At 38.9% G+C, this 20916-nt stretch overlaps 1 protein-coding gene across 1 annotated transcript in view; it reads right to left on the reverse strand.

Moving 5' to 3' along the window:
- The window catches only part of arid1b (AT-rich interaction domain 1B), a 361695-nt gene that overhangs the window by 24787 nt on the left and 315992 nt on the right, over positions 1-20916 (reverse strand). Inside the window, exons 9-13 of the mRNA XM_088354727.1 lie at positions 19550-19656; positions 12678-12781; positions 9011-9193; positions 7022-7231; positions 5655-5877 (exon numbers count right to left, since the gene is read on the reverse strand). Of these exons, the coding sequence (XP_088210853.1) occupies positions 5655-5877; positions 7022-7231; positions 9011-9193; positions 12678-12781; positions 19550-19656 (827 nt within the window). The remainder of the gene's footprint in view (positions 1-5654; positions 5878-7021; positions 7232-9010; positions 9194-12677; positions 12782-19549; positions 19657-20916) is intronic.

A 20916-nucleotide genomic window follows, 5' to 3' on the forward strand; every position in this document is an offset into this window, starting at 1 on the left:
TGTGTGAGTTTTCCAGTTTTATCCTTTTCATTCTCGAAAATCATCACAAGATTTCACTCAAGTTAATGTTAGTTGATGCACCGGAGGGTTTAAATTACACCCGTTCCAATGAGGCAGTCACCGCCAACATCCAGGGGAAAGTAGTGGAGATTGTGGATACGTACAAAAACCTGGGCACTCCATTTGACAGCCTGCTGAGGTTCTCAAGAAATGCCAACAAAGACTGTATCCCCTCAGGAAACTGAAATCTTTCGAGGTCAGTAGTAACATCGTCACCACCTTATACTACGCCTTCATTGAGAGTGTGATCACCTTCTCCTTCATTTCCTGGTTCCACTCCATCAGTATACAGAACAGAAACCACCTGTTGAACACTGCAAAAGTCTGCTCCAAAATAATAGGCCAGCCTCTAAGAGCTCTCACAACCTTGTGTGAGCGACAAATCACCAAATCAGCCCGCAGAATCCTTCAGAACCCTACACACATCTTGTTCCCGGAGTGTTTGGCTGCCCCGGCAGCAGGATTCAAAGGAGTAAGACTGGCTTCATCCCCAGGGCTGTTCGGCACCTGAACTCGCAGCCCCCCTCCCCTTAGTGTTCAGTAGTGTTCTGCCTCTGCATCATTCATGACAGTGCACTAACTCATTTATATTGGTACTTTTAATACATTTTATTCAGTCTTATTTATTGTATGGACTTCAGCACTTCAGCACTTTATGGTTGAACATTGGATTATTGTATTTAATCTGGGTGTTGAATGCTACTCTGTGTGCCTTTTAATTGCCCCCTGGGGACAAATAAAGTGTTTTAATTGAATGAATGATTGATTGATTGATAGGGGGCCCGGCCTCTACACTTCGAAGTTGTAACCCCCAGTCCCCAGTAACCAATGCATGAATTATAATCTCCGCATCAGGGATAGCATAGGGCGAATTTTTGCATTGTAGCGAAGATGGAAAAAAGCTGTTCTAGTTATATTCTTAACGTGTGTTTGAAAGGATTGATTGGGGTCAAATGTGACACCTAGATTTTTTACTGAGTCACTCTAGGTGATATTACATTTTTCAATGTTCGGAAAAGTTTTTGAGAACAAGTCACGGCATTTAGATGGATCAATAATTAACATTTCGTTTTTTTAAGGGTTGAGGCGCAAGAAGTTAAGTGACATCCATCTTCCTATCTCAGTGAGGCAGGCCTACAAATTTCCACTGTTTAGTGGGGCAGATTCCTCCATCGGAAGATGCAGTTGAGTGTCATCTGCGTAGCAATGGAAACTGATATTAAAATTAACAAATATTATACAAATAATATCACTTAATGGAAGCATGCAAATGCTGAAGAAAAAGGCCCCGAGTACTGAACCCTGCAGAACGCTACAGGTAACACTAAAGGGCTCAGATGTCATTTCACCATATTTAACACAATGTGTCCCATCTAGAGGTAGGATCTGAACTCAGTGTGGTAATCTGAGTGGTCACCTTTGATGGTAATAATGCACACAGACGTTTGTATTGCTTTTTTACTTAAGTTTTGTCAGCAACATCCATTCATCCATTTGCAGAAGGAAACTGTCACAATCACCTGGATTGGGAACACCTGTGCTCAGGATTTGGCGCCAACAGCCAGGAGAGCTGATTGCCGCACCCTGTACATTTAAATCCCCAGCTTCCGGTAACACTTTGTCCGATTGTACTATCCGATCTGATGCCATCTGCTCAGAAAGCCCGTACCTCCGACTCTTTGCCTGCCTCCTGTTTTTCTACCTGATCTCCGTTGCCGACCCGTTTCCGAATTTGCCTACGACCTGCCCTGCCCGCCTGACTCCTGATCTCTCTTCCGAACACAATTACGCCCTTCTTCTCCAGCCCCAACAAACAACACGACGTCTACGCCTGTCCACGACCATTCCCGCCAAGCCTTCACCCGCCTGTCAAGTCTCGACAATCCGTCAAACAACGGATCGAAGAATCACGTATTGTCATTCCTTCCTTCCAATAAAAACCAAGAAACGAGTGCAAGTGATCTCAGTTTTCCTTCCGTCCCGCCTGACAGAAACTTCTTATATGTAAACATAACCAGTACGTCACTCTAACAGGCAGGATACAAAAAAATCTATAATAATTCCATTGTCATTTCAATATTTTCTTTTTAAATTAACATAAAACATTGACCTCACAGTGCAAAAATACTGTACTTACATTAACGTTTATAACCATATTCACTGAACTATCCTTAGTGGTTCTTTTGAAATTGTCAAGTCATGTTTTTTGTGTAGTCCTTGATTTAAGGAACTTTTTATATCTATGTGTGCCTTTTTGTGTTGGGCCGATCACTTTACTCAATAAAACTTTGATCTCCTAACACACGACTAAACTCATCTGTGTTGCGTAACAAACACGGTGTTCCCATTAACACGGTGTTCCCATCATTTTAACCAATTAAAAACAATAAAGACAATTCTGACATCAAAGTAAATCCTAGAACGTTTTCAGCTCTTCAAACATCTCTCAGATGGACCAGGAGAACAAAATGTGAAATATTAATTCTTTCATGTCCACAAAGTTCTCCAAACTATCAATAGATCAGTCAAAGTTGATTTTTAAAGCACGTTTTAGGCAACAAATGGTCACATAACTTTGACAGTCCTATTGAATTGTTATATATATGTTTTATACCTCAAGACAATTCACAAAATGATCAAAAAAGCTTATATTTTGTTTCATTTAATGATACCTTTTATAAAGCAATGGCAAATATTTCAAAAGGGATAATAGGGATGGGCAGGTCAATCCAATAATCAATATTACTTGGATTCGGATCGATACTATTGTCCTGTGATCGTTACTTCGCAGCTCCACAAATGTCCTCAAAGCACCGCTACTCTATGTAGATAGTGCAGCCCTTCTCTCTCTCTCTCTCTCTCTCTCTCTCTCTCTCTCTCTCTCTCTCTCTCTCTCTCTCTCTCTCTCTCTCTCTCTCTCTCTCTCTCTCTCTCTCTCTCTCTCTCTCTCTCTCACAGCTCCCTTGCCAACTTTCTAAGTATATGCTTGAGTGTGTTACTGACAGGCACGCTTTAGGGCACCTCTCCCTACTTACGAGGCCTGCTGCTAAATCCTGCCTACCAGGCAGAAGAGTGGGCCAAATCCATGCGACCACCTCTACCAGAAGCTAAAATATGACAGAGATGAAGAAGAAATGCAGCGCAGAGTGAATTTTTTTTCCAACTCCAGAAAAGGAAAATGTCAGGTGTCATATGAGTGCTAAAGTGGTCTGCTACTTTGGCAACACCACAAATTGACATAATGCAACACACTGCAACAAAAATATAAACATGTTACTGTTCTTGATCAAAAACCGATAAATCAATTGTCATTATTGAAAAAGAGACAGTGAGAGACAATTTATATTTTATTTGCACTGCTGACTTTGATTTTCAAAATATCTGTGCAATGGATGCTCCTTTAGTTGTCTTGTTCACATTGCTATAACAGTATTTGTATTTTCGTTATATTGCTGTTTCTTTGGTTTGACTTTGTTGTTGTTTTGTTCTAAAACAGTTGTAATGGATATCTTGGCATTTATTTTCTTATACTTTTAAGTTTGCAACATTGTTATTTGTTATATAATACTGCAGAAAGGGTAACAATTAAGATTGACAATCCAAAAAGAAGCGCTGTTTGATTTCTGTAGTTTCTATTGAAAATGCTTTTTTGGTAATTTGATATGAACTGGTTGGGGAAACTATGGAAGATTCACAGTAATCGGTAGGACTGTTTATGCAATAATTTCCTGTACTCCCACTAGCAGACATTTTCCCCACAAACAGGAGAAAGCAATCTGCTACATCTCATGCTGAGGTTCATTCCAAAAGCCAACGTCACCTTCCTCATCTCTGTTGCAAATTTGAAGCGTGCCCTCAACTCTCTTCTTCCCTTGCCAATCCCAAACCTTGTAATATAATTTCTGACAACAGCGATACCCAACATATCCGAACAAAGTCATCCAAACACAACCTCCCTTAACCTCAATCACACAATAATCCCCAAAAATCCAACTCTGGATGCCGGAGGTCCAAATAGGGAGGAAATTGTCGCTGACCTTCATTAACTGCTAAATTGTCTCATCAAGTGTTGTTTACTTGTGGCATTGTTGGGGTTTGGAAGTGCTTTTATCAAAGTTACCTTTGAGATTTGAGTCAAACGTTCCAGTTCACATTCTCGTGCATTTTTAGTGAACAATGTAGCCATGTAAACTAACTTCAACTGTATTGGTGAATGCAAATAATTACTGTATAACCTATTTAATACATAAATAAATACGGTATCTAACAGAATTGCACAGTAACATTTAAGAGCGGCGTTTTTATGTCGCAAGTGGTTCTTAGACAATGGTATCATCGCACACGCAACCTGCTGTAACAGCAAGAATCCAGACGATGGCACTTATGTATCCTAATAACCAAGAAACAAAACAAAAATTGACATCGCTCGATATTTTTGTCTAGGGTCGTCCTAATTTTAATGCAAAGTTTAAAAAAACATGATGGTAATTACTTTATGTTGAAATACAATACAAACAAATACAAATGTGACCTAAATTAGGCACACAAAAACAGGGATAACACAAGCCTATTACAATAAAATGTCAATTTTGTTCTGAAAGGGACACTGTGTAATATTTGTTCCACTAGATTTGGCTGCTACTAAAATAAGTGCTACAAAGCGCAAGGAAGAATACAAAGTAAGGATACGAAGTACAATACTTTTGTTTTCATTAACTCGGCATTTTTCAGGAAGACATTACACTCTCCCAGGGAAGAAAAACACTGAATTATCAACACTTTATTTTACAAGTAGTCAGGTAGGCTAACCCAGATGTGGAAAAAATTGCAGCTTTCCTAGAAAGACATTCTACTCTGCCAGGCAAGTACAGGTTTGGCCAGGATCACAATATTTCACAAGCAATCAGGTAGATCACTCCAGATGGGAAAATGCCCCAAAAAACTGTTTCAGCAATTATGGTTTTGCTTACTAAGCAGTTTTTCCAGAAAGACATTCACCTCTTCTAGTCGGGAACATTCAGTTTCAACATAATGCAGGTGGTAAGAGGGGTTGACTTATATGTGAAAAAAAAAGCCAACAAGTCAGTCAACTCAGCACTTTTGGTTTTTGTGGACTCCAGAAAGACACTTCACTCTCCCAGACCAGAGAGATATTCAATATCAACACCATCTTTTACAGGCAGCACCTACCCCAGAATAGAAAACTACCCCTAAGAAAGTGTACTCTGCGTTTTTGGTTTTGTTGATCAGCAGCTTTCGTGGAAAGAAACGCTACTCTCTTAGACCAGAACAATTTTGGCCAGGATCACATTCTCTTACAAGCAATTAGGTAGATCACTCCAGAAGTGAACGACCCTGCTATAAAGGAAAATGCCACCCAAAAAAGCGTGATGCTCTAATGGCGCACAGCCATACGAGTTTGAGATGCTACTATCCACCATCTTTCTTTATGAATCGGCTGGTAGAAACGGACACAAATTCTGCTGTTCTGCCTTAAAAGTTTGCGAACATCATCGGCTACGTCACACTTCCTTACAAAGACTGAAAAGGGTCTTTAAACGTCTAAAACCGCCCAGACGTGAAGATATTCTTACCAGGTGAGGGAGGCTGGATCTTGACCTGCCTCCTGCTGTCCCCTGCAGCTATGCTGCTGCCACTACTGCTACTGTCGGCCGGAGGTTCCTCCCCTCGTTCTATCTTGCATTCGTAAGCGAACAGGAACTGGATGTAATGCTTCTTGAGCGAGCTCGCCGAGCTGCTGGAAGTCCCCACGCACAAGGTATTGGACAGTTCTCGCCACTTTTTGTTCTTGTTTACCTGTAGACAGTTTGAAATGTTAATGTTGCTCTCCATCTATTTTGTGATGATCAATGGGTTAGGATGAGATCTACAACTTGTCTGAATCTGTTCCTTCAGTGTCAGTAAAACTGGATGCACCACAACTTGGACCAACTATTAACATGTCTAAAACATGAATAAGTCAAGGGTTCTAGACCTTTTTGTTGTTTTTGTCAAATATTTTTTCAGGTAAGAGGTACCTGGTCATGGGAACCAGCACATGTGGTGATAATTTATTTGGATTGTTTTTAAGCCTTTCTTTCACTAAATCAGAAAAAAGTGACATGAAAATTATATTTTTAGGCAGGTTATTTTAGTGATTATATATAAATTATTTACGGCTGGGTGGTTAGCATGGGGTTCAGGGTTCAAGTCCAGCTACCGTAACCTCCACGTGTGGATTTTGCATGTTCTCCCCGAGCCTGCGTGGGTTTCTTCTGGGTATTCCGGTTTCCTCCCATATTCCAAAAACATGCTTTTCAGGTTTATTGGGCAGTCCAAATTGTCCCTAGGTGTGAATGAGTGTTTTGTCTATCCCTGTGTGCCCTGGGACTCTCTTTCTCTTACTGTCTATCTCTGTCTCTCTTACTCTCGCTCACTGCCTATTTCTGTCTATGTCTCTCTCTATATCTCTCTCTCTCTCTCTCTCTCTCTCTCTCTCTCTCTAATATATTTCTGAATCAACATTCATTAATATGTACAATACTTAAGTGATTTAGTAATGAATTATAATGGTATAGTTCATTGTTATTGTATAATGACTTGTTTACCTGACTGCCCATTTTGCACCTCTGGTTAGCTGCTCCTCTTGCACTCTTTGCACTGTATAATACTATACATAGCTATAAATTATTTAGCATATTATCAGTGCTTCAATACTCTAACTCAGTGCAACATTTATTTATATCTGTACATTCAAGAAAACTGTGCGGGTCAGATGTATCGACATTTCATTCTGTATACACGTGTACAAGAATGACAATAAAATATATCTAAATCTGAATCTTTAAGCTCAATCAAAATCTCATAAACCCACTGGAGCACTAGAGTACCCTCACGTACCCCAGGGGGTTCAATTTTAAAACTATGCAATGAAGGTATACAATATAATACTCCAGTTCACCATAGCAAGGCCTCCAATCTCCCGAACGGCGATGTAGAGCTTCCACAAATCCAGGGGCTTCTTCCCCAAAATTGGGAGTTGAGAAACGGGAGTTCCTCTCTCTTCCATGAAGGACAGGTAGCGCTCAACCCACATCCGCCTCTCGGGCTCCACACCGAGCTCGAACAATCGTGAAACTCGGTCGCCACTGGTTGAGTTGACGTTGGTTTTCTGTCAGAAGAAATAGATACATTACAGGTAGTTAATATATATTGCACTTACAATCTTACAGTTATAACAGTAGTTCTCCTCACCCCCTAAATGACCTTTACAATATTAAATATAAACAATAGAAATGCAATTACACAGTCTATTTGGAATAGCTTGTACTTTAACAATCCTCTCCCCATGGGAGTCATTAAATTTCATCGCATATTTACACATCGAGAACTACGCACTTGGTTTTACGGACATAATAAAACACACACTTTGTTCAAATAATTTAGTCCCTACTTTCACAATATGGCAAGTTGGAGACTAACATTAACTACTACTTTTTTTCTACTCCACATCTACCACATAACCGCCTATGTCGTCGGGGCACTAATTCCTGTAGGGCAATTAGAGCTTTTGATAATAAGGATAATAGGGTTTTAAATCGTTTCTAGCGTTTGTAGCTTGGGTTTATAAACTAGAGTTTAGGCTTCATATCATGGTTTTGAAAGCCTATTTAGGGTTTCCAGTTAGGGGTTGGGATGAACATTAGGCTTTTAAAATATGGTTTGGGGTTCCAGCCAGTGTTTTGAAAAAGGGTTCGGGCTTGTAAATAATACTTTGAAGCAGGGGTGTCCAACATAATGCCCGCAACAGGGGGCTGCAGTATGGTGCCTGCGGGCACCACAAAGACCAATAACAACTCATGAGTAGCGCACAGGTAGATTATGAAAATAGCTCACCAGTGATGGATCATTGAAAAATCGCACATTTCCCGACATATTTTAGTGGTTGGCTTAACCTGTAATAATTACAACCTGGTAATAACACTGTAACAATGTAGTATTTGGACAGGTAACTTAAAATTAGTTTTACCTGGTTATATCAGTATCAGAAATTATTTTCCCCCAATTTTATTAACACTCCACTTATTGAAACATGAATATTTTGTTTGTTTGTTTGTTTGTACATGATTCAATTGTTTGTTTGTTTGTACATGATTCAAATTGAATCTTTTCTTCCGGCGCCGTCACGAATGGCAGCCACTCCAGCAGCTCCCGTGTTATTTTCGATTGTTCTCGATTGTTCTCAGCTCAGGGATGCTGCTGGAAATGTGAATTTCCCTTCGGGGATGAACAAAGTATCTATCTATCTATCTATCTATCTATCTAATAACATAAGTTTTTGCTTTAGATTTTTATGTCCAAATGGCAGACCTTTGCTCCAATTAGTAGCTATCAGCTTTAAAGAGGTTTAGGACCCCTGCTTTAAGCATTTTTAGATTTTCTAGCTAGGGTCTTAAATAATGATTTGGGTTTTATTCTCCCAATTTAAAACAATTTTAGTGTTTCCAGCTATGGTGTCGAAATAGGGTTTGGACTTGATGATAGTGTTTTAAAATGTTCTTTGGGCCTTTGGGTAGGGTTTTGACCACAGGTTTGGCCTGGATATTATGCTTCTAAAACCTTATTCGGGTTTCTAGCCAGGGTTTGGGGTAGATTAAGGGATAGATTGGTTTTCAAACTAAGATTAACACTACATATTCGGGTGTTAAAGCCTTTTTAGTGTTTCCAGCAAAGGGTTTCAAACTGGCATTTATGATTGATAATCAATATTTACTAACTAAAGAGCCCCCCCACCCATTGATTTAAGATCTGATGCCGAAGTCCGGCTCAATTTTGAAGAGCGCGAAAAACCGACAACGGCAATCAGATGATAAAGAGGCTGTATCAAGCCATAAGAAAAATGAAGAGTAAAAATATTAAAGATTTTGCCTTTGTCAGCCCTTTCACTTACTGGGCTCGGAGGGGCCTTGACTGGCCAGGGTGGGCTGCTTATGCTGTCGCTGTCATCTCCGTGGTAGGAAGACAAACTGGCCGGGCTGGGAGAAAGCGGGGAGGACACGGGCGGAGCGCTACTCGGCGTGCCCGGCTGTGATGCACAATGTGTAAGGTTGCTGTTGCTGTGACTGTCTTGCAACTGGGAGAAATGGAAAATCTTTTAGTGTACCAAACAAGGATACACATATTCAAAAAAGATGTATAATTGCAACAGAGAAGTAGAAAACAGGGACAAAGTTTTGCTAACATATTGTCTAACATGTGCGGTCAAATATAACAAAAAACAATAATAAAAACACCATGAACCATATCCACAATAACATAAATACCACACTAAATACTTATAAAATATTTTCTTTGCTGTGTTTATTTACTGAGAAAAGTAAAATGAACACTAATCATTTGGGCTTTTATATTAAGGGAAGGGAAGATCACCTTAGTTTGTAAATGTTTGCCTCATAAAGTTAGTATATTCCAGTCTGTAAGCCACACCTAAAAACCCAACTTGGCCAGAAATTTGAAAGTATGCTTTACAATCAGGTACGCCTTATATACCAAAATATAGTGTGAATAGAATTGGAAATGCATTGTTACAATTAAACAATAACACATAAAGTAACTGTTCTGCCATTGAGAAACATATGGAGTGGTCTTCGAGTGACCTCTTGTGGTTGACATGTAAACTGTTTGTGTCTGAAAGGAAACAAAACATACCCCCAGACTGTGGATGGCAGCTAAGACGCAATCTTTCGACTGCTAATTGATAATCCTGTTTCGTGTTGCTTTCGACAATATCTATATTTTACACAATAAGTATGGAACATATTGTGATTACTTGAATTAAAAATTCTGTTAATGGTATTGTTTTGTACAAAATTACTTAATTTTGTCTGAATTGTTGTTTAGAGATCCTGCATACAGTAACTGTTCTGCCTTTAAAAAACATACAAAATGCTCTTCGAGTGCCGTCTTGTGATTCGCATGTTAGTTGTTTGTAACTCTAGAATAATATAATTTATGTTCTAATAAATAAGATATTGGAAATATTTGTATTTTTCATGCAAACCTAGCTCTTACTGTAGTTTCAATACCATGTGCGTTATAGTCCAGTGCGCTTTATATATGATAAATATATCACAAAATAATAGTTTTTGGAAAATAATGTAATTAGTTCAACTCCAGGTCCTAAATGTTTTATCTCAATGTATTTTATTCCATTCTTAATAACAGAGACCTGCAAAACAGTTTGTGTAGGATGCCAGTTCATTATTTTGATTATTATTGTGCACTGTTGTTTGTTGATATGACTATTATGAACTGTTTATATCTCTGTCACTATCGGCCAATATAGTGGATCTGCTTTGGTAACCTAGGAGATTTAATACAAGATTAAATGATTTAATGTTTTGCTTATTATATATATTCTTTCTTTTTTAAGACATTTGTGTTAATTTTGAAAAAAAAATAAAAATAAAAATAAAATTAAATTTTGCTTATTTTAAGGAATATTTTTACCATGATTAGAAACAATACTAAACAGAGAAAAGCTATTAAATATTTGCTGTTTGAGATGAAAATGCTTATTTAAGGGTGAATCTGGCTAGAAACAATACTTGTTAATTTAAACTAAACTATAAAAATACTAGAAACAAATACTTAACATAAGCTATATATTCCACAAGTGTGCCTCGACGCTTCGCTTTAGCATCGTGTACAAGTGAACATTCCCGTCTAATTGAAGTGCTATCCAACACTCTCAGAAAATTATTTTTTGTTCTTCACATATACCTGCGACATACACAATTTTACAAATAGTTACTTTCAATTTCCCCTAGATCACAGAGTCTCATTTACCACAAAAAATGTGCGAGCACTTTTTAGGAACTAGAAAGTCGTAACATCTTGACAAATGCTCAGGTTTTTCATATGGAATGTTCAAGTCAGCAAAAGCTTATCTCAGAGGCTTTCTATTTCCTTCAGTCCATCCTATCTGGATCTTGTCGTCTTTTGTGTTTCTGCACTCATTCCGGCAAGACAGATCATCTCCTTTGGGGGCGCGAGTGCTCTTACTGGCTGCTCTGAATGCCTTTAAATTGTTCAAAAAGCCCTTAGTACCGACATCAGCAGAAGACGGGACAAATCGGAAACGTGAAAACAATCAAGGGTGGCGAGGAAAGAGCACGGAAAGCAGTTTTTGCTTAACCAAACTGAGTGAAGTTGCAACTCAAAAGAGAGGTCAGCATTGTTTAAGACTATAAAGAGATGGGTTGAAAATAACCCGATTTGGGTCGAGAGGGAATTCATTTCTTGCTTGTATTTTTATGATGCAGGTACCTGAGTTGTCTTGCACAAACAAAGTCCAAAAAGTTGATCCTAAAAAAATATAGCCATGTGAAAAACAAAACCATTTTTATTTTTGTTTTCATAGATGGAAAATTTTGTTCAAATTAACAAACAATATGGCCATTTATTTGAACCCCCTGATAAATCTGTTTAAAACACTCTCTTTTATAACTCAACTTTTGCTAAACTCAATTTTCTGTTCAAAACCTACCAAATTGGGTTGTTTTGTACTATACCAAAAATAAACTGCGTAATTTCATTTCAATTTGCATATTAGCCTATTATGTTTTGAACATCTAATCATAAAAAGGACCATTTTGTGCAAAACAACAGACAGAATGGCGCGACCCTTAACAATTTGGGAAACTTGATATCTGTTTAAAACCTACAAAAATGAGTCGTTTTGTACTATGCCACAAACAAAAAGAAAATGGGTAATTTTGTTTTAAAATAAACCTAAAAATCCCTCAAAATTGTGTCATTTGTTTATAATAGTGTCATTTTCTGAAAGTAACAACACATATTGTGTTTTGTATTAAATTATGCCATTTGTTTAAAACCATCACCAATTTACTTTCTTTAAAACCATTTAGAATTGTGTAAATTTATACAACTCTTTACTGTTAATCACATTTTCTAACTGCCATCCCAACTGCCATCCCGACCATCCTCAAAAAATCAGTCAATCCCTAAGTCTGTGTTGATGTGTATATACCAGCTCAAACATTTAGGTTGAATTCCACAAAACAATTGCTCAAAATGTACTGCAGGTATTGTTTCTTACAACACCAACAAAAAAGGTATATTTGGTTTGAAACAATACAGAATTGTACAGAATAGCCCAGGCAATGAGTTCCATTCAATTTAAGTTTCTTCCTCTTTTTGTGTTTCCACTGTGCTTTAAATTAATGTTTGATGTCTATACCCGTTAATGGCAGAAAATGAATCATGTTCTGTGACTTTCCAGCAATTGGGCAGATGCCAAGTTTCTGTGTACAACTCCAGCTATAAAAGCACCAGCAAAAGACGCTCTGACGGCCCAACAAAGCGAGGACAACATAAGCGTTGATAAACATTGAACAAATCATTCAATACAAAAAAAATTGAACCAGTGTGCACCAGGTATCAGACAAGACGTTTACATTCTTTTGTACATTTTCACCTTTTAAATTTGTTTTTCTTGCACTGAAAGGAACAGCCCTCCGATTTCATTATGCTATTGTATAATGACAATAAAGGCCATTCAATCATTCAAAGAAAGAAAAATACGCTTTTGCTACCTTTGGCTTGTGAGTCTCATTGGTGGGACCGTTGTCATCTTTAATATCTGCTTTTACTTTCACATCCGGGGTCATCATCACGTCCCCGGACATACCGACGGCTCCTTCAAGAACAATGAAGAAAATATTTTATGAAACAATCACAAAATACTTTTAGTCTATCCATTTTATACCATGGCTGCTCACCGCTCTCATCAGAAATGGACTGCAGCTCTGTTTGAATGTTTCATTCATTTCTGAAACAAATGCCCTTCCCTTTATGAGGCGTGAAAGATCCAAGGATACGACTTGTATGACATCACAGATGTGTGGCCTTGCTTAAAGCCAGTGTTGAAGTAACATATTGCAAAGGAAAGCATTCCTTGATCGCAATTACTTACTGTAACGCGCATTAGAATGCTGCTTGGGAGGGTGGGATGGCAGAGCTATGCCCTTGCACAATAGTATTGCCTTTTACACGCTGGTTAACTACTGTTAAAAGAAAATAACTCTGAAATTGTTTAATTGATGTTGGAAATGTCAGGAAAAAATGTTAAAACGTCATATCGTCACGTCATATTGTCAAATATAAAAAAATTGTGAATATGCTTGATGGCTGTTTTGCTGCTGTTGGTGTCAGTGGATTTGTTCAGACCGAGGACAATCGACTTTGGCCTGGACGGATCTATTGACAATAACAAAGATGTTATATAATGAAATTGTGAATATGTTTGATTTTCGAGAAGGTTTGTTCAAACCTCACTTTGTGTTTGCTGTTAAAAACGTAATATTGGAATATAATATTGTGAATGTGCTTAATTGCTGTTGAGATTGTCATGATTGTTTTCTGTTTTTAGTGTCAATAAATTTGTTCAAACCAAAAAAAATTTAAACACCAAAGTGTCGAAAAAAACTCATATCGTTAGAATAAGATATAATGAAATTGTGAATGTGTTTAATTGCTTTTAAAAATGTCGACAAAAATTGTTCAAACGTCATATTGTTAGAAAATGATATAACGAAATTGTGAATATGCTTAATTGCTGTTAAAAGTGTCGAGAAAAATTGTTCAAACCTCACATTGTTTATTTGCTGTTAAAGTGTCAATAAAATTGTTCAAACCAAAAAAAACCAAAAATTAATCGCATTTATTTGTAAGCCTTAACTGACCGATAACGGATAATAGACAATAAATAAAGAAAATAGAACAATAACCCTTAAAAAATCCCCCCCCTTAATCACAAAATGGCTCAAAGGGCAGCACAGGTTACAATTACACTCGATCCACCAGCAAATGCAAATCCCTATTCCAAAAAATGGCCTGGAGAAGGATGTGCGCCGACAGGCTGTACTTCCCTAGGACACAACACAGGAAGTGCTACCCCAGAGACCTAGGTGGCTAATTCATTCATTGCCATAACGTATAAATACGTTTTCAGAAGCATTGTCCCTGGGCGCCAAAATGTATGAAAAATTACCATTAGATGGCAGAAGTGGCTTTGATCAGATATTTGTCCACACATCAAGCCCCACCCAACTTCCTAGTTTTGCTTCCTGTATCCACCGATTGAGAGTGTGTAAGCGGCCAATGAGTAGGTGTAGTAAAGCAGTATGGTAAGAAAAGCTAATATATGGACAGACAGATGCTTCAAATGAGTTTTTTCTGATGAAATCCCCATGTCATTGTCAGAGCAGATCGTTATGGTGACCAAAATCGTGCGATTACTTTACTGGAAACATTGCGCGCTGCAAATTTATTGCAAAGTTCATGCATCATTCATGCATGAGTTCAGTATTCTTGCAATAAAATGTTATTTTGCAAGCAGAGAGCCCTTTTGTTTATGGAAAGCATCTTTTAAATATTGGAGGTATCATAAATTCAAAAGAAGCACCAAAGTGAAGTTTCTGCTTGAAATGCATTCTTTATGAAAAAATTAATAAAAAAAAAAATTCTCAGAAGTTTTCTTTGAAAATAGTATTTTTAAGAAACTTAGCAATGTCAGAATGTTGTTTACAAAACAATGGTAAAAGCTAGAAACATTGTTTTCTATAATGAAAGATGAGGGTTCGAAGGTTTCGTTTGATATGTCCAATGCCTATAAAGCTACAGAACTAAATTTTCTGTAGGCCTTCAAATCTGAGTCAAAATTGCAAAAATGGGCTGGCACCAGCTGTTCCTTTTTGAGAGAAATTTCTCGCATTTTATGAGTTCATATCTTTCATAAAGCATAAAGGAAGTAAGGTCATTGCCACAAAGTTTTTCGATATAAAAATTAAAGCCATAAGTTATGAAATGTGTATTGTTGGTTGTAAATATGAACAAAACAGGCCTATTCTAAATTTCTGAATAATTATTTTTCCCCAGCGATTTAGGATTGCCAAAGTCCGTCTCATCTCTAAAGAACGTAATGATGCTTTACACCGAACAGCACCCAGATGATGAAGGTGCTGTATCTGTGTCAGACATTTCACTGTTGATTTTTGAAACCAGTACTATTGCTTTCCTGTGGGGGAGCAAACTCCGACCGAAAAATGGACTGAGAGGAATAGGTGCCGCCAGGCTGTACTTGCCCACAGGAATAGGGGCCCTGGGGCCCTAACGACCTCGGTGGTTAAGGGATCCAAGAACCGTGAACTAGTAACTATAGGTATTTAAGTTGTTTTACTGTAACATGCCCAACACTGCTCAAAGCCAACCAGCAAGGGATCTTTGTCTTTTGATGCCGTTGGAAGGAATATGATAGCAAACACAGTATTGAAAGTAGCGGCACAGTGGCAATACAACGGGGCACTCTTTCGCATGATAGACAGCCTTCTCATTTCAAAGACGTCCCTGCCTCTTGAGTTCAAGTTGAAGAGGAGCTTCACATTTCTCGAGAACCAAACAAAACGAATCCTTGGTTGGATCCAAGGTTGTAAGAAGGAGCGACTAATAGCTTTTGTGCTGTTCCTGGGGCGACGGCTGCGAAACCTCTCTACTCGTTTCAAGTTCTGCAAATATCAAACATTGGAATAGTTGGCTTTGAATAAAAGCGGGCTATTCAACGCGTGCCCTCAGAGGTGCCTTCAGTGACAATGCAATGAGGGCTGAAAGGAGGTTGGCCACAGAACTATCTGCAATGTGAGGGGCAAAAAACAGCTGTTGCTAGCTTGATGGAGGCCTTTGAACTTCTACTGGCTGGCACATAGTCGTTCAAACAGACTGCGTTCTTTACATTACATTACAAAATGAAGCACACCAGGTCAGAACATTTCAACGTGAAGCCAGTCAGATTTGTTGGAGTTGTTAGAGTGGCTGTCTGCTGACAAGGTGTATGTGTGGCATGGCATGCTGCTTGCTATTTTTGCCTCGCCTCAATTGGCTAGTGCCGTTAAAACTTGCCTCTGATTGGCCGGTGCCATTGAAACCCGAGTTGTGACAATTCTGGTTGGCCGAAGCCACCATCACTCAAATAACGCAGGCAAACATGGCACTATAAACACTAAAACAGTGCCTTCAGATTACACAGTCGCACTACGTCAAATTATTGATATCGTTAATATCGCTCTCTCGTTTTTGTCTTTGTGTAGTGCTTCTGTAGTGCGGTGGTCAGCAGCACACTTTGCCTAAAAGATCAAAGCGGCGCCTCCGCGTGCGGCAGCCTTTCCGGCAGCTCCCCGTTATCTCACACTTTTTGTGATTTAATGTTTTTATTGTCTGCTTCTATCTTCAGTGTTTTTCGTCCCGTTTGACAACTACACTTTGGATTACTTTCTATCCCATGGACATGGGTTTTAACGCACAAAATTGAGTTTATTCGAGGAATTAACTCGTTGCCCTGAATAATTCTCGTGCCGGCGTGAGGAGGGTGCCTATCGTGGATGGAGAGCCAGAGCTAGCTAAGCGGCTAGCGGTGTTATAAGTCTTCGGTACCGTCCGTAATCATGGTAAATCTGAACTCTCTACCAAATAAGATCGACGAACTGGCTGTGCTGGTGAAAAACATAAAAGCGTACAGGGAGTGCAGTTTGCTGTGTTTTATGGAAACGTGGCTCACGTCTAGCATCCCGGACGCTAACGTGGAGCTACCCGGAGCTACCCGGACCGGAGCTGCTATCTGGAGCTACCCAGCTTACGCACTGTTAGACAGAGACATGACAGCCTGCGGGAAGCAGAGAGGAGGTGGACTCGCTAACACGAGGTGGGGTATCCCTGGGCACAAAGATTTCCATCTGCCGCAGGGACGTCGAACTTTTAGACTAGCGTGTGAAGTCATCCACTCCGCTGTGGCTAAACTACAACAAAGCACCCTGAGGGCATCCTGTTAATCTGTTAATAAACAACAAGGGAGACTGCTGGAAGGGTGAATTTCCCTACGGGGATGAATAAAGTATCTATCTATCTCTATCTAACATGCAAAAAGTCCCCGGTTCGAGACCGTGTGGAAAAATCTTTAGGCCTAAAGAGGGATAGACGCCACCAGGCTGTATTTGCTTAAGACACACCACAGGAATCGGCCCCTACAACCCCAGTGGTTATGGGATCCATCTACCTATTGTGTAGTTGATTTAAAGGTGGGGTGTGTTGAGGTGTCCTTTAAAACTTTAAAGTAGAATATTTTCTCTATTAAGTACGTGCCCAACTGAGTTTAAAGAGCTTTTATAAAAAAAAAATCCTACCGCGCCTACCTGCTTTTATCTCGGCTTAAAAGACACTAATAATCTATAGCTTATGAAAGACCTATGTTTCATGTTGACGAGGTCTGTGTATTGCAACACCCATTGCAGCCCGGTCATCCTGGATGGAGGATTACCTCATGTGCAGTGTTTTCTCAAGGTTTCTTTATTTTCCTCATGCTGAGGTTTGGGAATGGAGTGATCATAGTATGTAGCCTGTAATAGTCTAGTCTGTGCAGTCCTTTGAGCCCTGAGTGTTGAAAATGTTAAACTTGTCCCGAGCTGGGGGAGTTGTTCATTGGTAAAAGTGACACCAAGGAATATTATTTCATTGGATTTGATGATTTGGAGTGAAGCTGTGAGAGAGCTAATAAAGATATTGATACGCTATTAACTAAAGTGATCAGGCAGAAATACAAATGTATAGTTTTTAGAATCCGCTGCGCAGCGGGGCGGAGAGGTGGTATCTCCCTTCGGGCTATACCAAAGACCTCTCTCACCCCGTTTGCAGACAGCGAACGAGTTTTATTCAGCTTCGCGCCTGCGTAGAAATGATCAATGACGGCACAAATACGTCTTTTCCATACATACAATGAAAAAATAACTGAAGTATATGTGTGTATTAAAATCAGACTATGTGTGTGTATTTTAATGATTACTCATACATTCAAAATGGAAAAATAGTAAATACAAATAAGAAAGAACAAGTTAAAATGCAAGTTAATTTCATCAGGATTATTTGTAACAATTAAATAATTTGATCTACTTTACAAGCTGATTGTTTGGTAAGCGTGTTCTTAATGCTACAGTTATCTGAATGACTCTTATTTGTTACATCGTTAGTGACGTATTTAAGCGTATCTATGATATGCATGTACTTGTAACGTTACTCTATTCTATTTTTATTTTAAATTGTCTTTCAAGATGACATGTACGTGTTTGATGTTTGATTTAATGAAATTTTCCCTCAAAATGCGACTTACAATCTAAGTGCGACTTACTGTATGTATGTGATTTTTCCTTCTTAATTATGCATTTTTGGCTGGTGCGACTTATACTCCGGAGCAACTTACAGTTCGGAAAAAACAGTAACTAAGAGAGAGTGATTAAACATTTTTTGATTTTGGCATTAAATGTAATGTTAAAAGGTAGATATATAAAATTTTCCTTTTGGCAGGAGGGGCGGGGTGTCAGGCTGTCAATCTACCATCCTTTCCGAACTATTAGGCACGCCTAAAAAACATAAAATTACCAGAAATTCCAAAGTGGGCCTTATAGTCCAGTTCGCCTTATAAAATACAACAAATGAAATCCCAAACAGGTCATTGCAATGAATTGCTCTAAAGTTAATTTGGTTGTGAAAGCAGATTTTGTAACATTTATATTCTATGAAACAAGTTTTTTCCCTTTTTTCTGATATTTACCATGTTGTTTTTGCTGCAATCCTCGCTTAATTGTATTTTGAATTGCGCGTTATACATACTTCAAACAAATAGCTCACAGAGGAATATTTTGAAGGTGCTCCTTATAATCAGATGAACCTTATAATCCCTAAAATAATATTGTTTAAAGTACTGGTTGCGGTGACTCTTTAACTATTAAGTACTTGGTATCAGTCTAAATAATGAACTGCATGAAGTACAGTTTGATTCCTATTAATCTTGTGTTTTGGAGTAAATATTTTACACGATTGGATTCTATGGATTGTCCTTGATTTAACGAAGCCATTTTTGCGGACATTCACAGAAGTTGAAGACGGCCAGGGGACATAATGGTGAGTTACGCTGGCTTTATAGTTTTTAGATATCTTGTTTCGGACTGATCTTGATGTTTCTCTAAAAAAGTATATTTTGAAATGATCCCAAGAGTTCAAGCGTTCCAAAGATATGTGTCATGACGTATTTCAGTGACTCGTGACATCCTACACGTATTTGTTTATCAAAAGTCCGGCGGCCCACTGCCCTGCCATCGGAACGACAACAGATTAATGTAACGTATATCATCAAAACTGATTCTGTGTCCCTTCTTTCTTTGTACATAGCTCATGTTTCAATGTGAGCACATGCTGCTTATAGTCAGGTGCGGCTTAGGTGAGTACAACGTGTTTTTCCATTTAAAAAAGTAGTGGGTGCAGCTTATAATCAGGTGCGCCTTGTAGTACGAATTTTACGGTAGTTCTTACAATGTGCACAACTAAGATGAAAGACAAGACAAAGTGCTGAATTCTGCCACTGTACCTGAAGACATGGCGTTGTAGGCTGGACTTTGTGCATCGCCCGCTGCTGCAACGTTGTTGCCTGCTGGCCGGCTGTAGGGGACGCTGGCTGCTTGATAACTGCTCTGCCTTGACAGAACGAAACAAAATGATTATTTAATTTCATACTTTCATAAGAATGCTATTTGAAATTTACAGCAGAGAAAAAAATAGGTGTGACATGTTAGTATAGGTATAGGATTTGTAGACTTTCATCTAAAGCAAGAGTTTTAAACTTGCGGCCCACAGGTCGGCTCAGACCTGCCAACCGATTTAATCCGGAAAATTCTGAGAAAAGTACAAGAGAAGATTCAGCTGTATCACATGAAACAATGACCTGCAGGATCAAATATATACACTTGCCTGTTTTGTTCTCAATCACATCGTACACTACGCATTGCCCTCACCTATGGCTTTCATATTTTTGTTGAAAAATAATTTCTGTAGCGATGACGTCTTATCTTTTGCTCACGTGACGTGTTATACTGTAGACCAGGGGTGGCGAACAAGTTTGACACAAAGAGCCGAAATTTTTAACCGTGAGAGTCAAAGAGCCACACCACGCACTGACCCGCATTAGACGTAACCTACGCAGATGATTGGCAGTCAGTTGTGTCCGGAGCAGCATAAAAACAACAAATCTGCCAAATTAATTGCAAAATATTATTTATTATTTGTTAATAACTCTGATGGATTCTAGTGTGTTTTAAGAGGGGAAAAAACCTAAACATGAAACGAGGCAAAGAGCCACAGTATATAGAAGGCAAAAGAGCCGCATTCTTATTGGCCAGGAGCCGCATGCGGCTCTAGAGCTGCGCGTTCGCCACCCCTGCTGTAGACCTTGTGCAATTCTTATATTTTTGTGTCTATGTACAAATTATCGTATTTTTTGCACTATTAGCGCACCTAAAAGCCTTTTTTTTTTCCTTGCAATACAATGCACCTTATAAATGAGTCGCAAGGTCTCACAATTAAGGCAAGCAGCTGCCTCTCGATTTTCCCCCGTAAGCGAAGTAGTCCACGGTGTATACTTGGATATACACTATAGACCGGCGTTTCGGGTCCTTTTTAGCATTTACAGGGCTCGCATAGGCTAAAGCGGGCCAAAACAAAGCCTGCAACTGCCCGAAAAAAGATGAATGTGAATCACACGTTGAGTTGAGTTTGAGGTTGCTCTACGGCATGGAGGAAAACATTTTTACGAGTCTGTATTTGTAAACAAGAATTATGGGGCTAAACAGACAGCTAGCAACAAGCAACGTCTATCGATGCAGATGCTTCTCGGCGGATTTTTTCTTTTATTTGGCGGCATTATTGCGTGTGGAGTGTGTAAATATTTTACATGGTTGG

The sequence above is a fragment of the Urocampus carinirostris genome, chromosome 15 (genome assembly GCF_059441175.1).
Source record: "Urocampus carinirostris isolate Australia breed hairy pipefish chromosome 15, RoL_Ucar_1.0, whole genome shotgun sequence".
In the NCBI taxonomy this organism is placed as follows: domain Eukaryota; kingdom Metazoa; phylum Chordata; class Actinopteri; order Syngnathiformes; family Syngnathidae; genus Urocampus; species Urocampus carinirostris.